We start from the raw sequence: 24,035 nt of genomic DNA on the forward strand, positions 1-24,035 counted from the left end.
AAGAGGAGTAAACACTGGGGAAAATATGTGCATTAATTAGTTGGAAATCTGAAGATCCAGGTGTCTAAACTTGAAAAATTAAGCACATTATACATTAAAAAAGTATCATAGAAAATATTTATTAATAATTTTGTTCACAAATAGAAACACTTCAAACATGTAGAAAAAAAGTCTCCTAAAAGACAAAAATAACATTATTATTCCTTCATTCAGGCTATAATAATAATAATAACAATAATAATAATTATAATAACAGTGTTCCTGCTACATGTTCTACCAGCACCTACTGGGCTTTAATATTCACACAAACACACAGATACATTATCACTGAGGATAATTAGTAAGAAAGAGGCTACAACATGAAGCCTATGTAGGGGAAAAAATGGCCATTTAAAAATAAAATAAAATAAAATACGCAAAATATCAAAAATATCAAAAATAAAATGTGCAAAAATACATTTTGTTCTATAGTGACAGATAAATCTAAATGTTTAAGTTGCTGGGAATGTATTTATTTATTTGTACTCAACATTCAGAAAACATTTGATGCCATTCCAAATGAGTTTGTGCGTAATTGAAGTCATTTGAAGGCGTTAAAGTGGACCGGCTCGCTCCAAAAGTCTCTCCAGGCCAATCTGGAAGCTGCTGCCGCGGCTGGAAAGTGCTGGTACCGGGGAGGAGGCAGGTGGAGCGGGGACGGATGATAAGGCAGAGGGAAGGACATGGTCTGAGAGGACGCAGGTAGAAAACCGGCTTTTTCCGTGTCCAGAACACAGGTGTGAAAAGGTTTCCCGTCGCGCACCAGAATCGGAACCACGAGCCTGCGCAGCAGCGGAGGCTGCGCCGCGTCCGAGTCCTGCAGCAGCGGCGGCAGCAGCAGCGCTCCCTCCGCGCGGCCTCGCTTCATCTTGTAGCGGTGGTTCTGGAACCAGATCTTCACCTGGGTCGGGGTCAGACTGAGGAGCCGCGCCAGCTGCTCCCTCTCCGGGCCGGACAGGTAGCGCTGCTGCCGGAAGCGTCTCTCCAGCTCCAGAGTCTGCGCCTTGGAGAACAGAACGCGCCGCTTCTTGCTCTTTTTGCTCGTGTCTTGCTCCGAGTCCAGAGACGAGTCGTCCGGTTTGGTGGAGTCTGGAGAGGCCTCGAGGCTTCCTTCATCAGAGGCTGAAGGGAATAACCACAAAACAGGCGTTAGTCTGGGATTATACGGGATTAAAGACACAATTACGCAGTGGTTTCATCCTAATCTCACCTCAATAATGTCTAATTAAAATTAAAAATATTTTTTTCTGACACAGTGTCAAGATAAAAAAAACATCTCACATGCATTTATTATTATATTCAAACATGACTCAGATTACAGGGACTCCATATGAACTTTTTGAAACACAAATTAATTATATAACTATATAAATAACTTCCTATCGTGGTGTTAACACACATTGGTTGAATTAGGACCAAATACACCATGAAACAGTGTTAATCTTAATACTTTCAGTGTTTAAATTACACTTTAAAAACATATATTTAACACTATTTCTGAGAATTTGGTGACAGATTCTTTAAAAATGTTAAATTATCATCATAGAATCAGAACATTCGGCATCTCAACTACTAAATAAAAGCTGGTGATGGAGGATTCATCAAATCCGTGGTACTTACAGATGCAGGGGCTGCGGTCACTGTCCATCCAGGAGATGAAGGGAGAGCTGGAGGAGGAGGAGGAGGAGGAGGAGGAGGAGAAGTGCACCGGCACTGCCTCTGCGTCCTGCTCCGGCAAATCCAGGATGCTCCTGACGGAAAAGCTGAACTTGGTCGGTGCAGCCATGCAGTGTTTGTTTGTTTGTTTTTTGGATGATGGAAATCAACAAGCACTCGAAGTTAAGTCTGTCCAAGAAGGGAGAAAAAAAAAGGAAGGAAAACACGACGACGTGCAGTAAGGGATCTTCTGTCCAAACAGCAGCTCTGTGTGCGCACTGGACTTCAGTGTTTACGCAAACAAAACAGCAGGCTGCGCGCTTATAAAGCCTCCTCCTCCTCCTCCTCCTCCTCCTCCTGTGTCTGTGTCTGTGCAGAGCACCTGAATGGCTGAAGTGATGATGAGGGTGAGGCTCGGAGTAAAAAGGATGAACTCACGGCGTCAACAAAGCGCGAAGGAAACACTCGTCATCATTACAGATTCGTCCCCGTATCGTCCACAGATAATAGTGATTGTTGGAGCTGAATCACCGTCTTGGGTGGCAACTGACAACACACACGCACGCAAACACACACTCGCACACACACACACACACTCACACACACACACACACACACACTCCTCTCGTCCAAACAGCGTGTCCAGTATTTACATACAAAGTGAGCAATTAGTCTGAGAGTTGGTTTAACTAATGCGTCCATTAGAGGAGTATTAATTACAGGCGTGAGAACATGGATGCAGGAGGATGTTCAAACCTGAAACACTGAAGTTAAAGTTCATTTCAGGAGATTTAAGATGTCAAACATGAACTGAAACGTTACATTTAACGCGCAATGATGTATTTCTAAGCAGATATATATATGTAGTTTTACATACATTGGATGATGTTGGAGTACAAACGCTATTCACTCAATTTCATAACAGTATTATAATATTAAATGTATTCAACAGGAGTAAAGGAACATTGGTATAATTTTATTTCAGTGAATTGTCGAATAAATAAGAACTTCCTCTAGATGTTTGAGTATAATGAATGAATACATACATGTCATAAAAAAAGATGTGTTTTCATCACTGGAAATATACTTATATCTGATTACACAGCAGTACTTTTTTTTTTTTCTTAATTAAAGGGGACTTAAAATAAGTATTGGCTAAAAGGGTAAATTAATTGTTTATTAAATCCTTTTTAAATGTTTTTTTAAAACTTATTTCTGTGAGATTAAAAATCAAATTTAAACAAAAACATGATTTGCGATGATTTATCTCACGTCAAATATTCTACAACTCCTCCAGGATGATGAAATCACAGATGCGATCACTGAAACTAAGTTTCCATCACTTAAAAAATAACCTTATGTGTGCTTCTACACATGTGTCATATATAATAAAGCATTTATAAAGGACATTTTCTTTGCAGATTAATTGTTGGTTTGAGTTTCTGACAAAGACCGATCACCGCTGACAGGACACGATTCACCGATAATGAAGATAAATCATCGGTAATTAATAAAACAGTTGTTTTAAATCGAAAAACAGAAGGTGAGTGGAGCTGAGTGTTTTTTTTCTTTTGTTGTTGTTAAACACAAACATAAACGTAACTTAACTTAAAGTAAAAACGTTCACAAGTTGTTGTTGTTTTTTTCTTTTCATGTAGAAGTGGCTCCAACAGGTTGATGCTTCCTTTGTTTGTTTTGTCTATTAAAAAAAACGCATTAAATGCAAAGTGTGAATGTTGTTTATTTATTTATTTATCCGATATTGACTTGAGGCTCTTATCCACTTCAGTGAGGTGCATGAGGCCCGGGAGCAGAGTGCTGGTGTCGGTGGTTGTCGGTGGTGGATCTGCCTCCTCTGTCGTCCTGGGTGGTCGCAGGACAGGGAACACAAATACATGCCAACCAGCGCAGGGGAACAAAAGGAGGAAAATGTAGCACCCGCGTCCGAGACCCGTTGGAAGCATTTGTTCCAGTCAAGATTTTGCATTTGTTCAGTCCCGCAATAATGCCTGATTGACGCCCCGGCACAATGTCCTTTAAGTTTGCAGGATAAATCCGAGCTTGTTCCGTGTTGTCATGGTTTTGAATGGAGCTGAAAAGGATCTGGGACACTATCTACTGCTCTGTGTCAGACTCCAGCAAAGTCTATAGAGCAATGCGGTGGTACATGTGTGATTTAGGACGTATTAAAATCTCTTTTAGATTTTTTTTTTTTTATGTCAGAAAAAGTCACTGACCCTTGTTATTCAGCTCTCTTTTACGCATATTTTACGCACATTTACGCACATTTACGCACAGGGATACGAGTGGAAAAGCAACACTACTAAGTGCACATTTTCTGCTCTGTGATGATTTAACCTTTTCTTCTCTGACCTCCAGTGGTTTGACAAACAGCAGCGGCAGCGGATTACAGTACTGCAGGTTTGCTTGCGTGGAGTGGATAGTTTACAGAGGGCCACTCGATTGGAGAGCAAAAACACGCAAAGGCAAAGAGAAGTCACGTCCAACGAGCGGGAATTTTCTGTGTCCACAATGACCCCGAGCAGCCTCTTAATCTGTTTAACAGCCACAGAGAGGGCTGCAGCTCAGAGAGCTCTCCACTGACAAATATTTACTCTGCTGTTCAGACTCACAACCCCCCCCCCCCTCTCTCTTCTCACACTATTATACTAATGCTCACTTTTCTCAGCAGCTCAACTCAATTGATATTTATTTCATTTCACACCAGAGCAAAGATGGGGATGCAGTGCATGGTTTTCAGACAGGAAATGAACATGCACAGAAACCTTTGTACTTATTATAGTTTATCTCCACTCAGAAATGTGTTTTCTTTACTGTGATTGTTTGTTATTATTTTGATGATTGTGTCACATCATTTCATTCCAGCTCGTCATCACCAGTGCAAACAGAATATTTCTGGATGATTTCATCCTTAAATCAGTGATTCACTCTTCATTTCCATGTGAGAATGAATATTTTCTGATTTTTAAAATGAAATTAAACAGCATTTTACCTTCTCTGGCCTCCTTAATATCCTTAACACACAATTTCCTTAATTAAATAACCCTCTCTTTAACTATATAACTGGGGTAATAATAAAGGGTTAGGGAAGGACGACAATAATCAACCACACTTGCTTCTTTCTATGACAGATAAACTAACCTTTATGGGTCAAAAATCATCGGTAATCCGTCTTTTGCCTAAACCGTGTTACCATTAAACCATCTGCGTGTCCAAAACTCAACACAGCGGAATCAAACTGCGACCCTTGCATGAAAAACCAGCCCTGACTTGATTCTTATCATCACCTTTAAAGTCACAATGAGGGGCTTGTGTTTCTGCTCAGTTGCAGCATCACAGTCCAGCAGCTGCACCTGCTGCCACATGCTGTCCCCTCTCCTCTGTCCTCTGTCCTGTAAATACCATTAGCATTTTTTGGAGAGGGGCAGCGGGGGATAATTACTTTGGCCTCTCTCTCTCTCTGCTGTAAAGCAGGGCCTTGAGAGGCTGCTTGACCACATGGAATCAGCAGATTCAGCAGCATCAGCAGCAGCAGCAGCAGCAGCTGTGTGCTTGCAGTGAAAGTGTGACACAAAGGCAGGTTTGTTTGTTTGATGCTTCAAGACACAAAACCTGTGTTTATAGAGGGATTGAGATAAAAGAAGGGGGCAAATTCTGCAGCATGAACAGAATTATTGTTGATGTAAAGTGTGTTTGGAGGTGAGGAATAAAGGTGTCCCCACTCGTTTTTAAAAGGTGCTTAAAATATTAAATAAGAAGCAACTAAATGTGTGATTATTTATACACGTTTTAGTCTCGGATTAAAGGGAGAAAATCCATATGGATTTTGACATGTTGTATAAAAATAAGTGAGAAACTTCTTCACAAGTCTAAAAAAAAGTCATAGAATTTGACCTTACCTTCTCAGCTGAGGTGTTTCCACTCTTGATCACTTGATGATTTCACATCTGTATGGGGAATAAACAAACAAAATGAAGTATCATGAATGTTGTTTGCACTTTTGCAGACTGAGAAAGTACGCTGGTCTTTTTTGTTTTAAATAAAACCGCACAATTACACTTCATTTAGCAGGAATTTTGACAGAAATGCTTTAAACTAAGGGAGTTAAATCACAATAAGATCTTAGAGCTCCTGAAACTCAGAGGCAGGTTTGTGTTTACAACACCTTGACCTGTGTTTTCATGAAGAGCGCTCTGGAAACAAAGGAAACATTCAAATGAGTAAATTTACAGAGTAGAATCTGAGGATGAAACATCTGAATCCAGCTTCTCAGGACTCTGAACCTGCTGCTGCTGCTGCATCATGGGACATTTTTGAGACGTGGTTGCCCTCTACAGGTCAAACAGATCCTCTTCATGTTGAACTACATCCAACAAATGAATAAAAACAATGCAATAAATACAGCATTAAGTCATTTAAAGGCTGATATAGCAACAGGGAGTATTCTGTACATTTCAGCCTTTATTTTCGTAAAGGAGTGGTTGTGAACAGGATCTGCGAGGATGAGACGGAGTCACACAGGGTTGGACCGTAGAATTCTTTCTCTTCACTTGTGCAGCCGCTACAAATGACACGTTTACATAATGAGAAGAAAACATGAAGAAGCTACAGCACAGAACAAAACGGATGGGAAAGGTCACGTCTGGTGTATCAGGAGACAAAAACAATCAATACAGTTCTATTTGTACAGCACCAAATCATAACATACATTATCTCAAGGCACTATACGTATATATATACACATATATACGTATACATATACATATACACATATATACATACATATATACAGTATATACATATATACATTCATATATACAGTATATACATATATACATACATATATACACATATACATAAGACAAGAGGAAGAGGATAAGAGGAAAAGATAAGATAAGCCTTTATTCCCACAATGGTAAATGTACAGTGTCAAAACAGTAAAGAACATGCATTTCACATATATACATGTACAATATAGACTATTCAATCATAAAATGTTTTTTTTTTTAATGTAATAAACACCAAAGTAAATATGTTATGTAACAATATGCCCTTTCTCTGGAACATGGTGACATGTTCCATAAAGTGTAAAACATTACATTAAGACTCTGAGATATATGAACACAAAACAATCCTTAAATAAACTGAAATAAATGTATTATTTAGGTGACATTCAATCACATTCTCGAGTTTTATATAAAACTTGTTTTCTCCTTATTATGCTGGTTTTACATTAAAGAAAAGTCCTTGTTCGTTAAAAAACATTTTCATTCTGATTATTACCTTTTTATGGCGAGGTGAGAAGGGAATGTCCACCAGATGGCGCCACTGTATTTGTAATAAACAAGCTGTGTGGTTGGTTAGCAGTGGAGCAGCAGTGACCCTGAGAAGGAACACACACACACACACACACACACACACACACACACACACACACACACACACACACACACACACACACACACACACACACACACACACACACACACACACACACACACACACACACACACACACACACACACACACATTTGAACATGGCTTCAGTGCGGATTTACAATAAAAACACGCACTTTTTCATTAAACCGACAGAATTTCCGCACATTTAACTGGAGAAAAGGTAAAACTATTGACAAAAAAAACAATTCAAGGTTAAATCGAAAACAAAAGTTATTCTGCTGTCTTAAAATTCGTAAATGCAAATATTTAAAGACATAAGGTTGCTGTTTAAACACACACACATATACATATACAGTACACATATATATACACACATACATATATTGGCATATACACATACATATATTGACATATATACATATAAAATAATAATGCATTATATTTGAAGGCGCCTTTCATGACACTCAAGGTGTATATACATATACACACATATTTTTACATTTATATACACACACACATATATACACAGACATATATACATATATATATATATATATATAAATCAAGCAACCATACAGTTCTGTAGCTGGCAATTTTAAGTTAACTTTGTCAAATGAACAATTGTTTTTAAACAAACCTTCCTTTACATGACAAATTTGACAGTTTTTCTTTAAAAAAAATGTTGGAATAAAAACACAGAAAACATAAGCATGTGTGTTTTTTTTTAATACAGAATAATCCAACACCACTAATGACAAATTTGGACTTTAAACACAAGTTACAACAGTCTTTTAACTTAACTTTTACTTTAATGGTTAAATATAGAAAAACAGTGTGTAACATTGTTGTAGTTGTTGAAATGATTTTCAAAAGTCTGTATATGAAGTAAACTCTCAGACTTGCCATGAACTTGTGTTTAAAAACAATAGTTCATTTGACAAAATAAGTTCAACTTTAATTGTTTAACACTTAAAGTTAAAGTTCCCCCATTGACTCAACAGTCATTTAACTTCTTTAAAGTTTAAATTGTGTTATAACTTTCAAGACAAACTAAGCTCATTCAGATGGTAACTTTATTTTGAAAGAACTTCATTCATTGAAGTCTGTTTTTCTTTTTCTTGGTCCTTCTAACTTGTATAACTTCCACGTTTGAGTCGTTTATTTTCATGATGAAATAAGACAAATATCTGAGGCCTCGCGCTTCATCACCGACAAACATCACAGTCGTGTTTGTTTATGTGCATCCTGAAGCCTTCAGTGCGCGCGCAGTATAATCTAATCTAATCTAATAAAACATGCGCATAAGAATCGGACCCTGGTCCACTCGAGCCTGACTAATGACAGGAATGTGTGTGCACTTACACTGACGAGGAAATCTAATATAAGAGCAGCTATGACTCAACGGCTCCTCAGGTCTGCAGAGCAGCGCGCGCTGCGGTGCGCACGGTGCGGCGGTGTGGTCTGCATCAACACCCCATTTGCACTTCTCCGCTTAAAGGAAACGCTGCGTTAAAAAAAAAAAAAAGGCGCACGAAGGTTGCGCTCTGTGTCTTTTTTCTGTCTATAGTGTCCTCGGGTCGCGGGGACAAAGAAAGGTCCAAATGAGGGCGGAGTGAAATATTTAATACTAATGGATGCCAGGTGCCAGACGCACACATGTCAGAGTGATGTATGCCGAAAAGTGTCGTAAATATAGAGACTCTGAAACACGACTACACACGTCTTTAACCCGCGTTCGTCCTCATTAAGGCCGCACTAAAGTTACCGCGCCACTCAGCCTGGGAGAAGTGCTAACCTGCAGAAAGACTTATTATGGGCTGTAAAGGTTAAAGGGATAGTTCAGGGGGGGGAGGTGTGTGTGTGTGTGTGTGTGTGGGGACAGATACAGTAGACACAGTATCACACAGGAGAACTGAGACATGATTGACACTTTGGGTGTGGACAGGGACAGCATTGAAATGGAGTTGACTGGAGATGGACACTGTTGTTTTATAATTTTCGAGTTAACATGACCTGTAACCACATAGTCCAAGATTAAAGGTGCATTATGTAATAAATCTAAAGCAACTGGCCATAAAATCCTCCTAATATGTCACAGAGACTCAGGAATAATGTTCATATAACAAACTGAACTCACCAACAACAACAGTACAGAAAACATATTTGCATTAAAAAAATATTTTGCAGACTGCAAATCATTTTTATGTTTTGAAATTATGTTTTGGCATGTGGCGCCACCTACCGCCGTCTACCAATCATTGCAGTCAGTAGAGTCTCAGCTGCCGAGCAACCACGGGTTGCCAGTAACGTCAGAAAATGAAACCTAAAAGACCTCTGTATTTTGAATTTGAGTGTATTAACCGTTTTTTGGCCACATTCTTACACATGGCACCTTCAAGTATGATTGATGACCTTTCCCTATAGCACCACTAAGTGGGCACAGGAAGGAACAGCAGTCATGTCTTCTGGCAACAACTACATCTTATTTTTCCTTCTTTTACCAAAATGTTTAATTCTTTGAACAGATTAAGAAAGAACTAAAATGTTTCCTTCTTTATTAACTTTCATTATGGGCTTTGCAAAATGCTCAACAGCGCCCCCTGAAGGCAGCTCCTATAGCACCTGGACAACAATTTGGTATAGGCTGATGAATCATGATGTCACAACAAAACGTTTGCCATTTTGAATGATGTGGGTCTTTCTTCTGTTTTGGTCAATTTTACAAATCAAATGAAATTCACACACAACGTTGTAGCTATGGCAACCCAGATTAAAGGCTACAACACAACGTTTATTATCTTGTGTTTCTTCTGTGTCTCATAAAACAAACCTTTTAACACCATCAGTGTAGTTTTTTATTTTTTATAACATTTTATCAAACAGCTGGAGGGAGGACAACTTCACTGTAACACTGATTTGCAGAGCTACACTTAGAAAAGTCCTTAAATGAGTTATCCCTAACCTTAACCTTTCATGTCTAACCCTAAACTTAACCTGACCACAATTCAAAACTTAAACTAATTCTGCCTCATTAGGACCAGGTCTTGGTCTCCATGAGGACGACAGGTCCTGACAAGGTCAGAGTTTTTGCCAGAAAAAAAGCTCCTAAAGAGGGCGCAAATACAAGAACGCACACACTGCACATGCCGCTCCTGCGTGTTCTTGTATGTGTCGCTTTGTGAGGACCAAAAACCTTATAAACCAGTGAGGACATGTTGACAAAATGAGGACATTTTAGGCAAAGTGAGGACATTTTAAGAAAGGTGAGGAAATGTTAAGAAAGGTGAGGACAGTGTTGTCAAAGTAATGACATTATTGCCAAAGTAAGGACATTGTTGTCAAAGTGAGGACATTGTTGGAAAAGTTAGGACATTGTCAAATTGAGGACATTGTTGGAAAAGTTAGGACATTGTCAAATTGAGGACATTGTTGTCAAAGGACATTGTTGTCAAAGTGAGAACATTGTTCTCAAAGTGAGGACATTGTTGGAAGAGTTAGGACATTGTTGTCAAAGTGAGGACATTGTTGGAAAAGTTAGGACATTTTTGGAAAAGTTAGGACATTTTCAAAGTGAGGACATTGTTGGAAAAGTTAGGACATTGTTGTCTAAGTGAGGACATCTTTGGAAAAGTGAGGACATTGTTGGAAAAGTTAGGACATTGTTGGAAAAGTTAGGACATTGTTGGAAAAGTTAGGACATTGTTGTCAAAGTGAGGAGATTTTGGAAAGTGAGGACATTTTAAGAGAGTGAGGAGATTTTGGCTGGTCCTCGCAAAATAAATGGCTTTTTGGGTTTAGGTTAGTGTTAAGCACTCAGTTGTGATGGTTAAGGTAATGACCGAGACAATGTATTGTCTATGAGGATCCTCACTATGCGCAAACGTGTGCGCGCGCGAGCGCCTGTGAAACCTGAAATCCCCGCGCGTGCTCGTAATAATCTGTCAGCAGCTTGGGTTAAATTTCCCGCAGGATCTGGAGTGGGAACAGTTTTTCACCGCTCTGCTGCTTTTCCTGTGCGCATAATCTAAGCTGCGCTGCGGATCTGCGTCAATTTCTGAGTCTCATTCAAGTTCAACAGCCACATGTGAGATTATGTCATTCTTTTTTTATACATATAAAATTAATGTTTAATATTTGGACAATAAAGACTGCGAGAGATTAAATTACTTTCCATAAAACAAGTTGGGAAACTTCCACGACAGCATTTTTCTCAACATGTTGGCCTATAATAATAATGTGTGTGTGTATATAATACATATAATTTATTTTTTTAAATTCAACCCCATTAAGTCGTTATTAAGTCAATTATGTCGGACTATTTTATAGAAAGTTGGGCAAACAACGGCCACATTTTGTTTGTTTTGTTTATAGAAATATAGTTTAAAAAAAAAAGGTTAAAAAAAAGCCATGCATTCAAATTAAAAGTATAAAAGGTAACATGTAGTCTTTTAAATGTGTCATTTAATTTTTACTGCTCGGACAGCTCGTGAATCTCCTCTCGAGATCAACAGAATTACAAGTGTTATTAAAGGTCAAATCAATAATAAATAAATAAATAAACAACGCGTTACTTTGTGTACTAGTAAATTACATTTTCGACCAATAACCTGAATAAACAAACTCTGTGAAAACAAAAAGTCTTTAAAAAGTGAAATATTATGGAAGTGAATCCACGTGTAACCAAGCAAAGCTCATGCAATAACCTGACAAATGTAATAAATTACACATTTAATACATGATTATTTCACCGCTTTTCTTCATCTTCAGTTGTATAATGATGAATTACATCAACATCAATGTTGTTTGTTTAAGGAAAAAAATATCTAAGCAGTTTAAGAGAACAACAAATGACAAGTTCAGGAAATAAAAGTGAGAAAATATAAATATTGGTGAAGCGCAGTTAATGAGCGAAATATGAAGCAGAGTATTTTTGTTATTGCAGAGTTCTGAATTATCTTAATTTTTAGTAAATAAAACCATTTTATATCGTTTATTAAAGTTCAGGTTTCGCAGCGTTTTTCATTATAAATATGTGCATTTTATTTGGTGACTTATGAGGACATTTTAACACTAATAACTGAAGAATGTTTAGTAGAAGAAGGGGGAAATCAAACAATCTAAAGCAAAAAAAAAAATATATATATATATATATATATATATATTGGTTCCTTTTATTGCAGCTCGTGCATAATTATTATTATCATAAATATTTGATCATTATAGATTATAACACAGGTGAGTGAGGAGGTGAGAGGAGGAGACTTTTATATCCAGACTCCACCTTTTATTTTATTTTTTGTTCCTCGTGTTTTCACTTGAAAAGGTGGTTGAGTGAGGCACACGCACGAGATACTTCACATGGGAGTGTCATATTAGGTGTGTGTGTGTGTGTGTGTGTGTGTGTGTGTGTGTGTGTGTGTGTGTGTGTGTGTGTGTGTGTGTGTGTGTGTGTGTGTGTGTGTAAAAACAACGACCTTGCCAGAAACTCATTTCTGAGGAACAGGTTGAATTCAGGATTATTTAATCTGGGAGATATAGCACTTTGTTTTGCTGTTAAAAGTCAGTGCAGTGTCCTCAGAAGAATAGTTGCACAAACTTGTGTGTGTGTGTGTGCGGCGAGACAGAGAAATGTAAGAGTGGAGCCGTCATGTGATTTATTGAGATTTATAATTGGTGTGTTTAACACGAGCAGACAGTTGGTTGTTATTTAACGTCTCACTCATGTTTGTGTTATTATTCCTAGTTGTGTTTTGTTCAATCACGTTACAAATTCACCTGGAAATAGTGAAATATCGATTCATTTAGTTTAGAGTTAGGCCTGAACTTCTTCTTCTTCCACAATCTTAAGTCAATGATGCGTTTTCTACCCATTAAAAACAAATAATGATGGAGCTTTCACCTGAAATAGAGCTGGAACAGAAGAGTAAAGCAGAGATTTTCTCCAGGGAGCACACCTGTAATCAGACACAACACAGATTAACACAAATAATCTCGAAATATGATGCAGCTCAAATCAGCAAGTCGTTACACGAACAAAAATATTCATTCAAGTTAAAAAATAAACATTGTATGTTACTTTATACTTTTACTTGAGGACGTCAAATAGGCTTTGAGGCTGCAGGGTGTGTGTGTGTGTGTGTGTGAGTGTGTGTTAATAATTGTTATTTACAAAAATGTCCGCCAAGGATCAAATCACATGCGTGTTTTTCACCGTCTCATCTGCCTCGGCATGAACCGCGTAATCCAGACTAACACAGCTGGGATTATCAAGTGAACCACCACCATCCCAATCCTGATGGTGTTCATCTTGACCCACTGACGCGTCTCCTGTACGCACGCCACGTGACAACCACAGTGGAGGCGCGCGTGGACGGCTGTGAGCCATAATAATGCAATTAATATTATTACTCAAACCAAACGCTTATTAATAAATAATACAATTATAAACAACGTTATGTTCAACAACCAGGTGTAAAGTGACGCCATCGTCGCGATAAACACGTGTTTGTTTTTGTGTTACGGTGCGTCACGTAGGACATTTATCATAAAGATAAGTGATGGGGGAAAAATAAGGAGATGACCTCTGACCTCTCACATGCTCTCGCCACGTTGACCTCTCGTTGTTTTGGGCCTCCAGAGAGAAGCTCCTCAGTGGAAACAAGCCGAGCGTGTTTCCCACTTCCCACGGTGAACATCACAGCAGCGTGGGCAGGTGAGCAGACATATAACACATTTATAAATAAATAAATAAAACATGCGTCCACGAATACTGTACATACAACCTGTTTGTATATGTAAACAAAATAAGTGCATTAAAAACGCTGATTTACATCTCTTTAGAAGAGAGATCTAATCTGTAATCTGTGCTCCCATTAAATCATGCAGAGTAATTTCTGTATAATTTAATATATTTATTTATAAATATTATTATTTATTAAAAGTTTGATTAATTTAGTTCTGTAAATCATAATGTAAAAACAAATCTATTTAAATAATTAAAATAATCTGGTAATCTGATGCTGGAATTAAACTACTTGACTGGAGGTTTTAAATTTAAATTTAAATACGATTCAATTGGGGTAAATAATAAGTTAAAGTCTGGACAGATCATTTAACGTCACGTGTGTACAGTTTGAGGTCAAATAAAATAAAATAGGAAAATAAGTATAAGGAAAAACAAACACTATGACTTAAAATAACTTGATTTTTCTCATTGAACATCTTTGTTTTCATGACACAATGTAACACATATAACGTTTATAACCAACGTCACCTTCTGTGTTTAAATGTATAAAGTTAAATTTACTTAACCTCTTTTAAAGGGCAGAAGGTCAACTTTCGATTTTTAAGTTGAAACACTTTGTGTTGCACTGTGAGTATAATGAGTTTACTTTTCAGTAGCACACACACACACACTCCTCAGCTGTGTGTGTGAGCCTCAGTGTTTAATCTCAGCAGACGTGTGTGTGTTTTTTAAAACAATACATCCAAAAACTGGTTGTGTGTTGGTGTTTACATTGACGTTGATCCCTGTAGGTCGTTGTGGCCATTTTGAAAAAAAAAAAAAGAAAAGAAAAAAAAGATGTGCAGAGGGTGGAGGCGCAAAGTTATGGCGTGTGTTTGTTCCTCGTGTCGGGAAGCAACAAATCTTCCTTATTGCTTTCAAATGGGGGCTTTTCTGTAGCCGGCGCATGTGCGTATCAGAGCAGGAGCGGAGGCCGCAAATGAGTCCAGATAATGTGCCCTTTTTTATATTTTACCGTACGAGTACTCGTGTAAAGGTTAAAGTATAATGAGTCATTTCTTTATCATACATCAAGTCTAAAAACGCGCATATCCTGAGCGCTTGCTGTGCGTAATTGGGCAAAATATAAGTGCAACAAGTGGCCTTGTCCGGCGCAAATCAAGAGGTCTCGTGCCAAAATGGAAACAGATGAAATTATCGTGATAAAAAATATACAATTACAGTGTAATGTTTGTTTCATAATCTCATGGGCAGATAAACTATTTGTAAAAAAAAAAAAAAGCCGCGTGTGTTTTCGCGCAGAAGTGGATGCTTGACGCATAAAAGGCGTAATAATAATAATGATTTTTTACAAAGTGTCATAATCCTCCACGTGCACGCGGGCAAACAATTTACCAACACCAGGTCAATTACGTTATTTAAAACTAATCAGTCACTGCCCCCCATTTCCTTAATGGTGCCATTTAAAAGGCAGAGGTGAAGGTTGGCGTAGTGGAGCGTAAAAGCCACCCAGAGTCAAGTTTCCCGCCGTTTTGTTTTCATAGTAGAAGCAAGCTTTTATTTTATTTTTTGTACTTAAAAAAAAAAAAATAGATTCGTCAGATGAGATTTCATGTGGAAATGTCAGGTTTTTTTTGCAGTGTGACATTTTTTCCTTGTGATGTTCCGGATGTTGTGTTGCGCGCGTCATTGTTCCTGTGCGCCATATCTAAAGTTGATCCAAGATCTAATCCCACAAAAAATCTTGATATGGCTTTCTACTCACCCCGTCTGTCTCAATAACAAACGCGCTCATGGTGGTATGTCCCCAGCTTCTGCATGATGGAAGAGAGCGGGATGAGGAGGAGGAGGAGGAAGGAGGGAGGGAGGAGGGGGGAGGGGGGAGGTGTCCCTGTGGACTTGTCATGTCAAACTTTTCTGCGCCAATAGAAACTTATTTCCGCGTAATCTCGGAACTCTTCGGCAGCGCGCAGCCAATCGGCGGCAGAACAGAGTTTGGAGGTCCGGCCTCCAGACTGGAGCAGATTGAAATGTAAGTCTGTCTCCAGCGCCGTCAGGAAACAGATCGAGAATTTTGTCCCTCTTGTTCCTCCTTATATCGCACAGGAAAAAAAAAGGTTTTCTTGGACGCGGGTTTTTTGGACAGTGGACACGCTGGACGCGGAGCAGGATCCACGCAGGAGGCACAAACCGGACACCGTGTTCTTCATTTGCGGGTTTAACACTATGGGTGAGTTCAGTTTTGGATCGTTTGTTTTCTTTCGTTCTTTCTTCTTCTTCTTTTTCTTGTCAGTGATGCAGCAAATGGTCCACTGTCCTGCAGAGAGGAGGGGGAACATGGCGAGGACAGTGTCTGTGTGCGATGTTTATTGTTTCCAGTGTTATAGTTGTTAATCCAGAGTGCACGAATTAGTGCACGCGTCAGTTACGCACGAGTTATTGACGGTGACTCCCGAACATTTGAGTAAAGTTTCGTGCAAAGCAGCGATAACTGAGCGGAAACTTTGCATGCACGTGATAAAGTGTTTAAAGAGGGCGCTTTAATCTCGGAAGGCACGCGTACATGTTACGTAAATTACACGACAAATGCGGGTTACTTTTGTTATTATTTTTTGGTATAATTAAAATAAACTGTTTAACAACGATACAGGAGGATAACATGTCATGGATGTGAGCAGAAATCTCACTGGGTTCATGTGTGTGTTTGTTTTTGACACCAGAACCAGCCTTCGGTGAAGTCAACCAGCTCGGCGGTGTGTTCGTCAACGGCAGGCCGCTCCCCAACGCCATCCGGCTCCGGATCGTGGAGCTGGCGCAGCTCGGGATTCGACCCTGTGACATTAGCCGGCAGCTGCGCGTCTCTCACGGCTGCGTCAGTAAGATCCTGGCCCGGTACAACGAGACCGGTTCCATCCTCCCGGGTGCCATCGGAGGCAGCAAGCCGAGGGTCACCACGCCCACCGTGGTCAAGCACATACGGACATACAAGCAGAGAGACCCGGGGATTTTTGCCTGGGAGATCCGGGACAGACTACTCGCAGACGGGGTGTGCGATAAATTCAACCTCCCCTCTGTGAGCTCCATCAGTCGGATCCTGCGCAACAAGATCGGGAATCTGTCCCAGCAGGGTCAGTACGAGCATGGGAAGCAGGCGCCTCATCCGCCGCCACAGCCAACGTTACCCTACAACCACTTATACTCGTACCCGACATCCAAAGTGCCCACTCCCCCTGGCATGCCCACGCTTCCCGGACACATGGCCATGCACAGGATATGGCCTTCCTCGCACTCTGTGACTGATATTCTGGGGATTCGGTCGATTACAGAGCAACAAAGTAAGCATGGCTGCACGGAGGGCGCTCACCTCTATTTCTCCCACCTTTGAGGGGCTTTTACGCACAAATGTGTGTCTCTCTGCGTGTGTGTGTGTGTGAGAGAGTGTGTGTCTGTGTTTTACATTTCACAAGAACACAATCATTTAATCCCGTTAGTTTCTTAAATAATCCCGTGCGTATTTGTGCCATTTCACGCCGCGTCACAAAAATGTGCCCGAACCTTTAAACACAAACGGCTTTAAAGGACGAGTAAATGATCCTTAATGCTCTGAAAGCTGCTGATAGTGATTAGAGGAGCGGAGGCAGTGGACATTAAGAGGCGGATGTGGAACACTAGAGCGAGATTAAGTGTTTTTTTACGGGAGATTTTCACTGTTTGAGGCCTAGAACTAAGTCTGCTACTGCTGCTGCGTGTTTGTGTCACATGCAGGTAAAAAGGCCCACATCAGTAACTCTGGCTCGCACAAAGACCACGACTGTTGTGGAAACAGTGAAACGGGATCCGGCATAAATCAGTGTTAATGGTCGGCTCGGTTGTTGTGACAGGGATTTTCTGTTTTCCAGAGGTAGAAGAAGAAGTGCTGTCACTTCTTACTTTAGTCACTCCTGCTGCTGCTGCTGCTGCTGTTTTCAGGATCCACAGATCTGCTGCTGCTGGACAAGCTATAACACAAAAAAAAATACATGAAGATTTAGATTAGAGAGAAATCACAGGGAGAGCAGGAGTGTGTTGTTCACTCTCCTTATAAACATTGTGTGCATTTCCAGATGTTTGTGGCAGGTTAAACGTTTTTACGCATACATTAGTGCGCATTTAAAAGCATTAGTTCTTCTAATATACATTCAATATGTAGAAAAACAGAATCTTTCTCAGTGTAAACGCTGCTGGGATTTGATTTAATAACCAATCACACACTCAAAAGGGAGGGGAAACGGCGGAAGTAGATCTCGTTTTGTCCTTTACTTTAAAGACTTTAGTGAAGTGAACTCGACCCACCACAGACTGATGTTATCTGCAACTGGGCCTTGATCTGATCCTCAGGATTAAGCATATATATATATATATATATATAAATATAATGACTAGGATTTTTCCACAGTAATTAATGTTTTCAGTCATGAGCAGGAAAAAAAACATAAGAGATTAAAGGTCAAATGAAGATATGATCTATAACCTTCATGTCTTTAAATACGCATGAACACGTGGAAGTGCGTGGAATAATCATTTAATGTGTTTTGTTCTGTTACGTCACAGTTTCATTTTATTTACTTATGACTAAAGTTCTGTGACATAATCAGCGGCCTGTGCTGGCTCTTCATTTTTATTTTATTATTATTTTTTACATATCTTTATTATTATTATTTGATTATTTGCTCACCAGTTAGTGGCAGTGCGTCCTTTCCCAGCGCCAAACTTGACGAATGGAGCGCAATAAACCGGACTAATCCACTATAGTCAGTGGCGTGGTGGATAGAGCGCATTTAGAACCTGACGCAAAATACACACGGGTAAAAAATATATATAAATAATTATCTTTCTTTTTTTTTTTTACCTCAACTGCACAAAAATGGTATTCGTGTTATTCACATAATTTTAAATAATAAACTCATAATTCAGTGGCCTGGAAATGTTAGCATTAACGCGCTCCTTAGCCCTTACACATATATACAATTATTAATATATTTTATGATTTAATTCTGGCTGTATTTGGTGTGACCACTTCCTGTGCGCCACTGCTGCTTTATATGAATAATTACGTGCAAATTATAGTGTTATTAGGGGATGAAGAGGTTTGAATAGTTTCACTTATATGCACCTGATTTTTTCCCCCATGTCTCTCCTGTTCATGGAAACATATATATATAATTTTCCCGCTAAATTAATTTAATAGTTAATTTGAAATAAATTGACTTGAGTTTAAATTATATGCACAATTTGACCCAAGATATTGTTACACACAGTGTGTGTATATATACATATACACGCTGTGTGTGTATATGTATATATAAAAAAAATCAAAGTGCATATTTATACAGTAACGTATAAAATAATTAAGAAGAAAACATCAATAAGTAAACCCATGATAAACACAAATTATTAATTATCATGTTATACAAAAATGATGGATATAAAAATATATGATAAACCTCATTTTAAAAAGTTAAATCTTCAACAACGTGACTATATTTCACTGTACACAGTTATGCCGACACAGCACAGACCTTATATGATTGTGTATGAATTAAACTACGATAATTAAAAAAAGAAAATATATATAATTGTACTAACAAATAATAGATACATGTATTATTTGTCAAGAGTCAAATAAAAAAAGAAATAAAAGCAGCATCACAATCAACTCGTTTCACACACCGACAATAATTAAAGGATAATTCTGGTATGTGCTTTTTACAAATAAAAACTTATTTGTTTTTACAACAACTAAAGCAGTGTGTTGACAGCGCGCGCGCGCGCGGGGTTCTCATTTTTGACAGGACGCGCGCTTTTTCGTTCAGAAAGAAAAAAAACGTATCGACTTATTTTTGGCCACTTTGATCAGTTCCACAGACAACAACAACAACAACAACAACAACAGCACAAGTGAGGCATTCATTAGAGAAAACAACAAGACCATAAATGACAGGAGTTAATAAAGAAATAAAAGGAGGGAGGACGAGCACAGTCATGTGTTTGTCAGACTGAGACATTAAACACAGACATGTCGTGCAGGGATCGCGTTAGAAGACAAACAAACAAACAAAACAACAAACCACCAGTTACTTACTTCCTAATTTCAAAGTAAGAGTCGTGTTTTCGATTTCGTTTGAACAGCTGGAGGCACAATATCTATATATATTCCTTTTTCTAATGACTGACACACTTTCACTCCCTCACACACACACACACACACACACACACACTAACTTGGACCAAGGCTGAGGTTTGCTGCAACAACAGCAATAAATATAATAAATACACAAATAAAACAAACACAAATTAATTAAATAAAAACAAACACAGATTAAAACGTTTTTTGAATTATTATTATTATATTAACTGTTCAGTCCTCACAGTGGCTCCAATGTTTACCATTTTAAAATAAAAAACATAATAAATATGTGTACAAAGGTATGCGCGAGGTCTCACTTATAAATATCATAAATGTGGTTTCAGATTTTCGACAGAAACGCGTTCGACTGCTGACGTCATTTCTGCGATTTATTTCAAATGTATGCAAATGAGACCAGATCGTGGACATGTGGATTATTTGAATAATTAGCCCCAGGTCTATTGTATTGACCAGCTTGGTTTAGAGTCACAATCAAGCTCTTAATAATAATAACAATAATAACAACATTAAGTCAACAATAGCAATACAAAATAAAAAGACTATAAAAGATCTCATCACATTTTCCATGTATGATTTGACAGCAGCAAAACAACATTCTGTTTATATTTAAATTCTGTATTATTATTATTATTATAATAAGAAGAACACATATTTGTATATTTGTTTTAAATCATATTTATACACATGAGGTTATTAGATTAGTAAATAGTATGTCTAAAAAATAATAAGTCAGATAATGGAGGTGTGTGTGTATGGATTATGGGCAAAGTGATGATATAAATAAAAAAGATCTTAAAGGGCTAAAAGTCAGTGGAGCAATAATAATAATAAGTTGTGCAATGACCGAGCTCAGTGATGACACACCAACACCCACTCAGACACCCACAGTCACCCGACACACCCACAGTTACCCACAGTATCACACACACACACACACACACACCAGTGGCAGTCATTTTTCATCCCTGTGTCTCTGCCAGTCGAGCTGCTGCTGCTGCTGTTCAACTAAGTCAGAGGAAGAGAAAAGGGATCCTAAATGTAGAGAATAATTGTCAGTAGTCGCAGGACCACCCAGGACCAGAACTTCAGCCTCTCTGTTCAAATGCTTTGGTGAATTCCTCCAGTTAAGTGCTGTCGTCGTGCCAGAGGAATAGCAAAAAAAAAAGAAGCCCATTCATGCTTTAAAAACTCCACGCTCGCCTCTCCTTCTCTATCATATTTCCCCCTTTTTTCCTGCCCTTTCACTCTCAATCTCTCATGACATCTGTTTTGTGGCCCACCAACCTCCCCCTCGACCCCCCCCACACACAAACCCCCCCCCCCCCCCCCCCCCCCAACCCCACTCAGTCTCCCATCGTCTGGCGTAGTCTATCAACGCCGCCGCCGGTGAAACGTCCACTTTTTGGGGCAGAAAACAAGGCCCATATCCAGACAGTCTATCTGTGCATGTATGAAACACATGTTTAATATGTTCTGAGGCATGAGAGCACATAATTGATCATCCATACTTTCATCAAAAATTGGAGGGGTGTGGGTTTTTTTTTTTTTTTTATGTGGTGGCTGTGAAGTTGGAATTCAAGTCTGCTGTTTAGAATTCAACCGTCACTTCTCCTTTCACTTTTACTTCAGCTTTTTTTCCATTACACCTCAGCTGCTTTGTGTGTGTGTGTGTGTGTGTGTGTGTGTGTGTGTGTGTGTGTGTGTGTGTGTGTGTGTGTCCACCTGGGTTAGAGTCACTAAGTAATAGCAAACATTTGAGGGCTTTCCTTCCAACAATCTCTCATCTGGCTTTCAGAGGCAAAATATGTATTTGTTTCGCTAAAAAATGGGGGCTGAGCAACGATTCAATACGCATCGATATCTAAACTAAACAATACTGATTTTACGATATAAATTTTTATCAAATAAATTCCCCAAATAAACCACATTAGAGTTCGTTTACATCGGCCTGGTCGTCTCCCTGCAGTGGAAACACACTGGAAATCACATTTATCCGAGTGCTTAATTCAATTTGTGCCACGCTTCCTTCCTTCATTCATTCATTAAACACACACCAACTTCTCAAAAACAACTTCCTGTACAACTCAAAAAACAGCCAATCACCACCGTCTGTTAGATCCTGGTTAAAGACAACGCTGCATGCTTATTGGCTCCCTCAAACGGATGAGAATTACTCCTTGATATCGAATGAGAAATCATTAAAAGTTTGTTTTTGGTTTTGTGGACGAAACGAGACGTTCAATTACATCGTCATTTCCAGGTTTGACAAACACTGATCCGACATTTTTTGGAGCAAACGATTAATCGATGATGTAAATAATCGTTTGTTGCAGCTCTATTTCTGATTCAACAAATTTGAACATTGGACCCTTTAATCCACGCCCCCCTCTAATCTGACTGTGCTCTCTTCCGCCCACAGACGCCGAGTGGCTCGCCCACAGCGAACAGCTCTGCCACAGCGCCCAGCACGCCTCCCTACCACCCTCCCACCCAAGTGTCACCCTACACGGGGTCCAGCGCCACCACGTCGGCCTGTGCGACCGGAGCCACATGGCGGCCGGCCAGTGGCAGTGCTCCATCGCCCCGCAGCTGTGACACCGCCGCCCCCACTGGCCTTCAACAGCGTGACAGCAGGGGCGCGACGCCGTGACGTCACAGCCCGCAAAGACTGACGGGGGGAAGGAGCATGGAGGTCGAGAGAAGACGCCACTTCTGCTCCACGTGGCTTCATTTCAAATCCCACCGCCTCAGTTCTCGCAAGGGACTCAATCCCCGGAACTGTGTCGTCCTCACTCGACAAAAAAAGAAAAAAGAACACACAGTCAGGCCAAAGACACAAGGAATAAACAGTTTTTTCTTTTTTTTTTTTAAACTACAAACGTGTGAAAGAACTTGCAGGACAGGTGTATTGAAGGACTGATGCATGACTGCTTCTTCATCCATCAACACAATCCCTCCCAGATTCTTTACTGCAACAACTTCTGCTGCAAATGTCTTTGGGGCAAAAGCAGGGGGTAATGTATAACTTCCAAGAATAAGCAATGACAGAAGAGGGGGGGGGGGACAAAAACTTTTGCATTTGTGTTTTCAGGGTGCTTATATATTGCTTGTGTGTGTTCGTTTTATGCTTTTTATGTTTTGATAAAAAAATAACTCGTCCTATGGTGCATTGTGTTTTCCCCCGCCTCTCTAAAAAGAAAATGTAGCCTTATGCAGGAGCTCCGTGCAGGGAGAAACGTTTATTTATTAGATTAAAAAGGTACGTTGAATGAAGTGCAATTGGCCTCGCGAGACAGCACGGGAACCTCCGCACACGTTTAGACAAAATTGGCTTTCGGTCTAGAAGCATTAACGGTTGACAAATGTTGCACAATGAAATTGAATGTATCTTATTAAATTGTTTGGCTGTAAAAGTGGTTTTCATGACATTTGCCAGTTGTTATTTTTTGGAGGGTGGGGATCCTGAAGTGCTTTGTTGTTCTCGACACAGATCACACTCACGCTCGCCTGTCTGCTTAAGTCAGGGGTATGAAAATGTATCCTGGGCCATTTTGCATGGAAACAAAGCCCCTGTGTCACAGTACTCAGTGCAGGGGGGAATTCGTCAGGAATGGGCTCAATAGTGTCACCACTTCCTAAAGTCAAACAAAGTAGTTACACCACAGCGTTAGGGCTAAAAAGATATTGTATTACATTAGATTTACACTTTACATAACAGCATTGGGCTGAATAAGAAATAACTTTTTACCCTTTTTGATTCAGGGATAACACTAAGGTTTCACTACATCACTAAATGAGTGTTTTATATGGTTGGTGTAGATCAGCCAGCAATGCATTACAATATAAGTGTTTCACTGGTACAAAATATAGAAAATATTGATGATATAATGAAGTAATAAATTATAGTGTAATAGTATATAGTATAATGAATTCGGTTAATTTAAAGTAAAGTAGCAAATCATAGTTTGAATTAACTGAATTCAATTG

At 39.3% G+C, this 24,035-nt stretch overlaps 2 protein-coding genes across 2 annotated transcripts; one reads left to right on the forward strand and one right to left on the reverse strand.

Moving 5' to 3' along the window:
- Positions 1-580: 580 nt before the first annotated feature.
- On the reverse strand, positions 581-1,825 carry nkx2.9 (NK2 transcription factor related, locus 9; the record flags this gene model as incomplete). The annotated part of the gene is made up of 2 exons (XM_083909971.1): positions 581-1,161; positions 1,660-1,825. The coding sequence occupies 2 exons, from the start codon at positions 1,823-1,825 to the stop codon at positions 581-583; spliced, it is 747 nt and encodes a 248-aa protein (XP_083766097.1).
- Positions 1,826-16,087: 14,262 nt separating this feature from the next.
- On the forward strand, positions 16,088-22,720 carry pax9 (paired box 9; the record flags this gene model as incomplete). Its single annotated transcript, XM_083906931.1, is given in 6 exon segments — positions 16,088-16,091; positions 16,582-17,196; positions 18,579-18,649; positions 18,652-18,705; positions 22,468-22,653; positions 22,655-22,720. Coding segments are annotated over 6 exon segments (996 nt in total).
- Between the last annotated feature and the right edge of the window lie 1,315 nt (positions 22,721-24,035).

This window comes from Microchirus variegatus (assembly GCF_963457635.1).
Source record: "Microchirus variegatus genome assembly, chromosome: 2".
NCBI lineage: Eukaryota > Metazoa > Chordata > Actinopteri > Pleuronectiformes > Soleidae > Microchirus > Microchirus variegatus.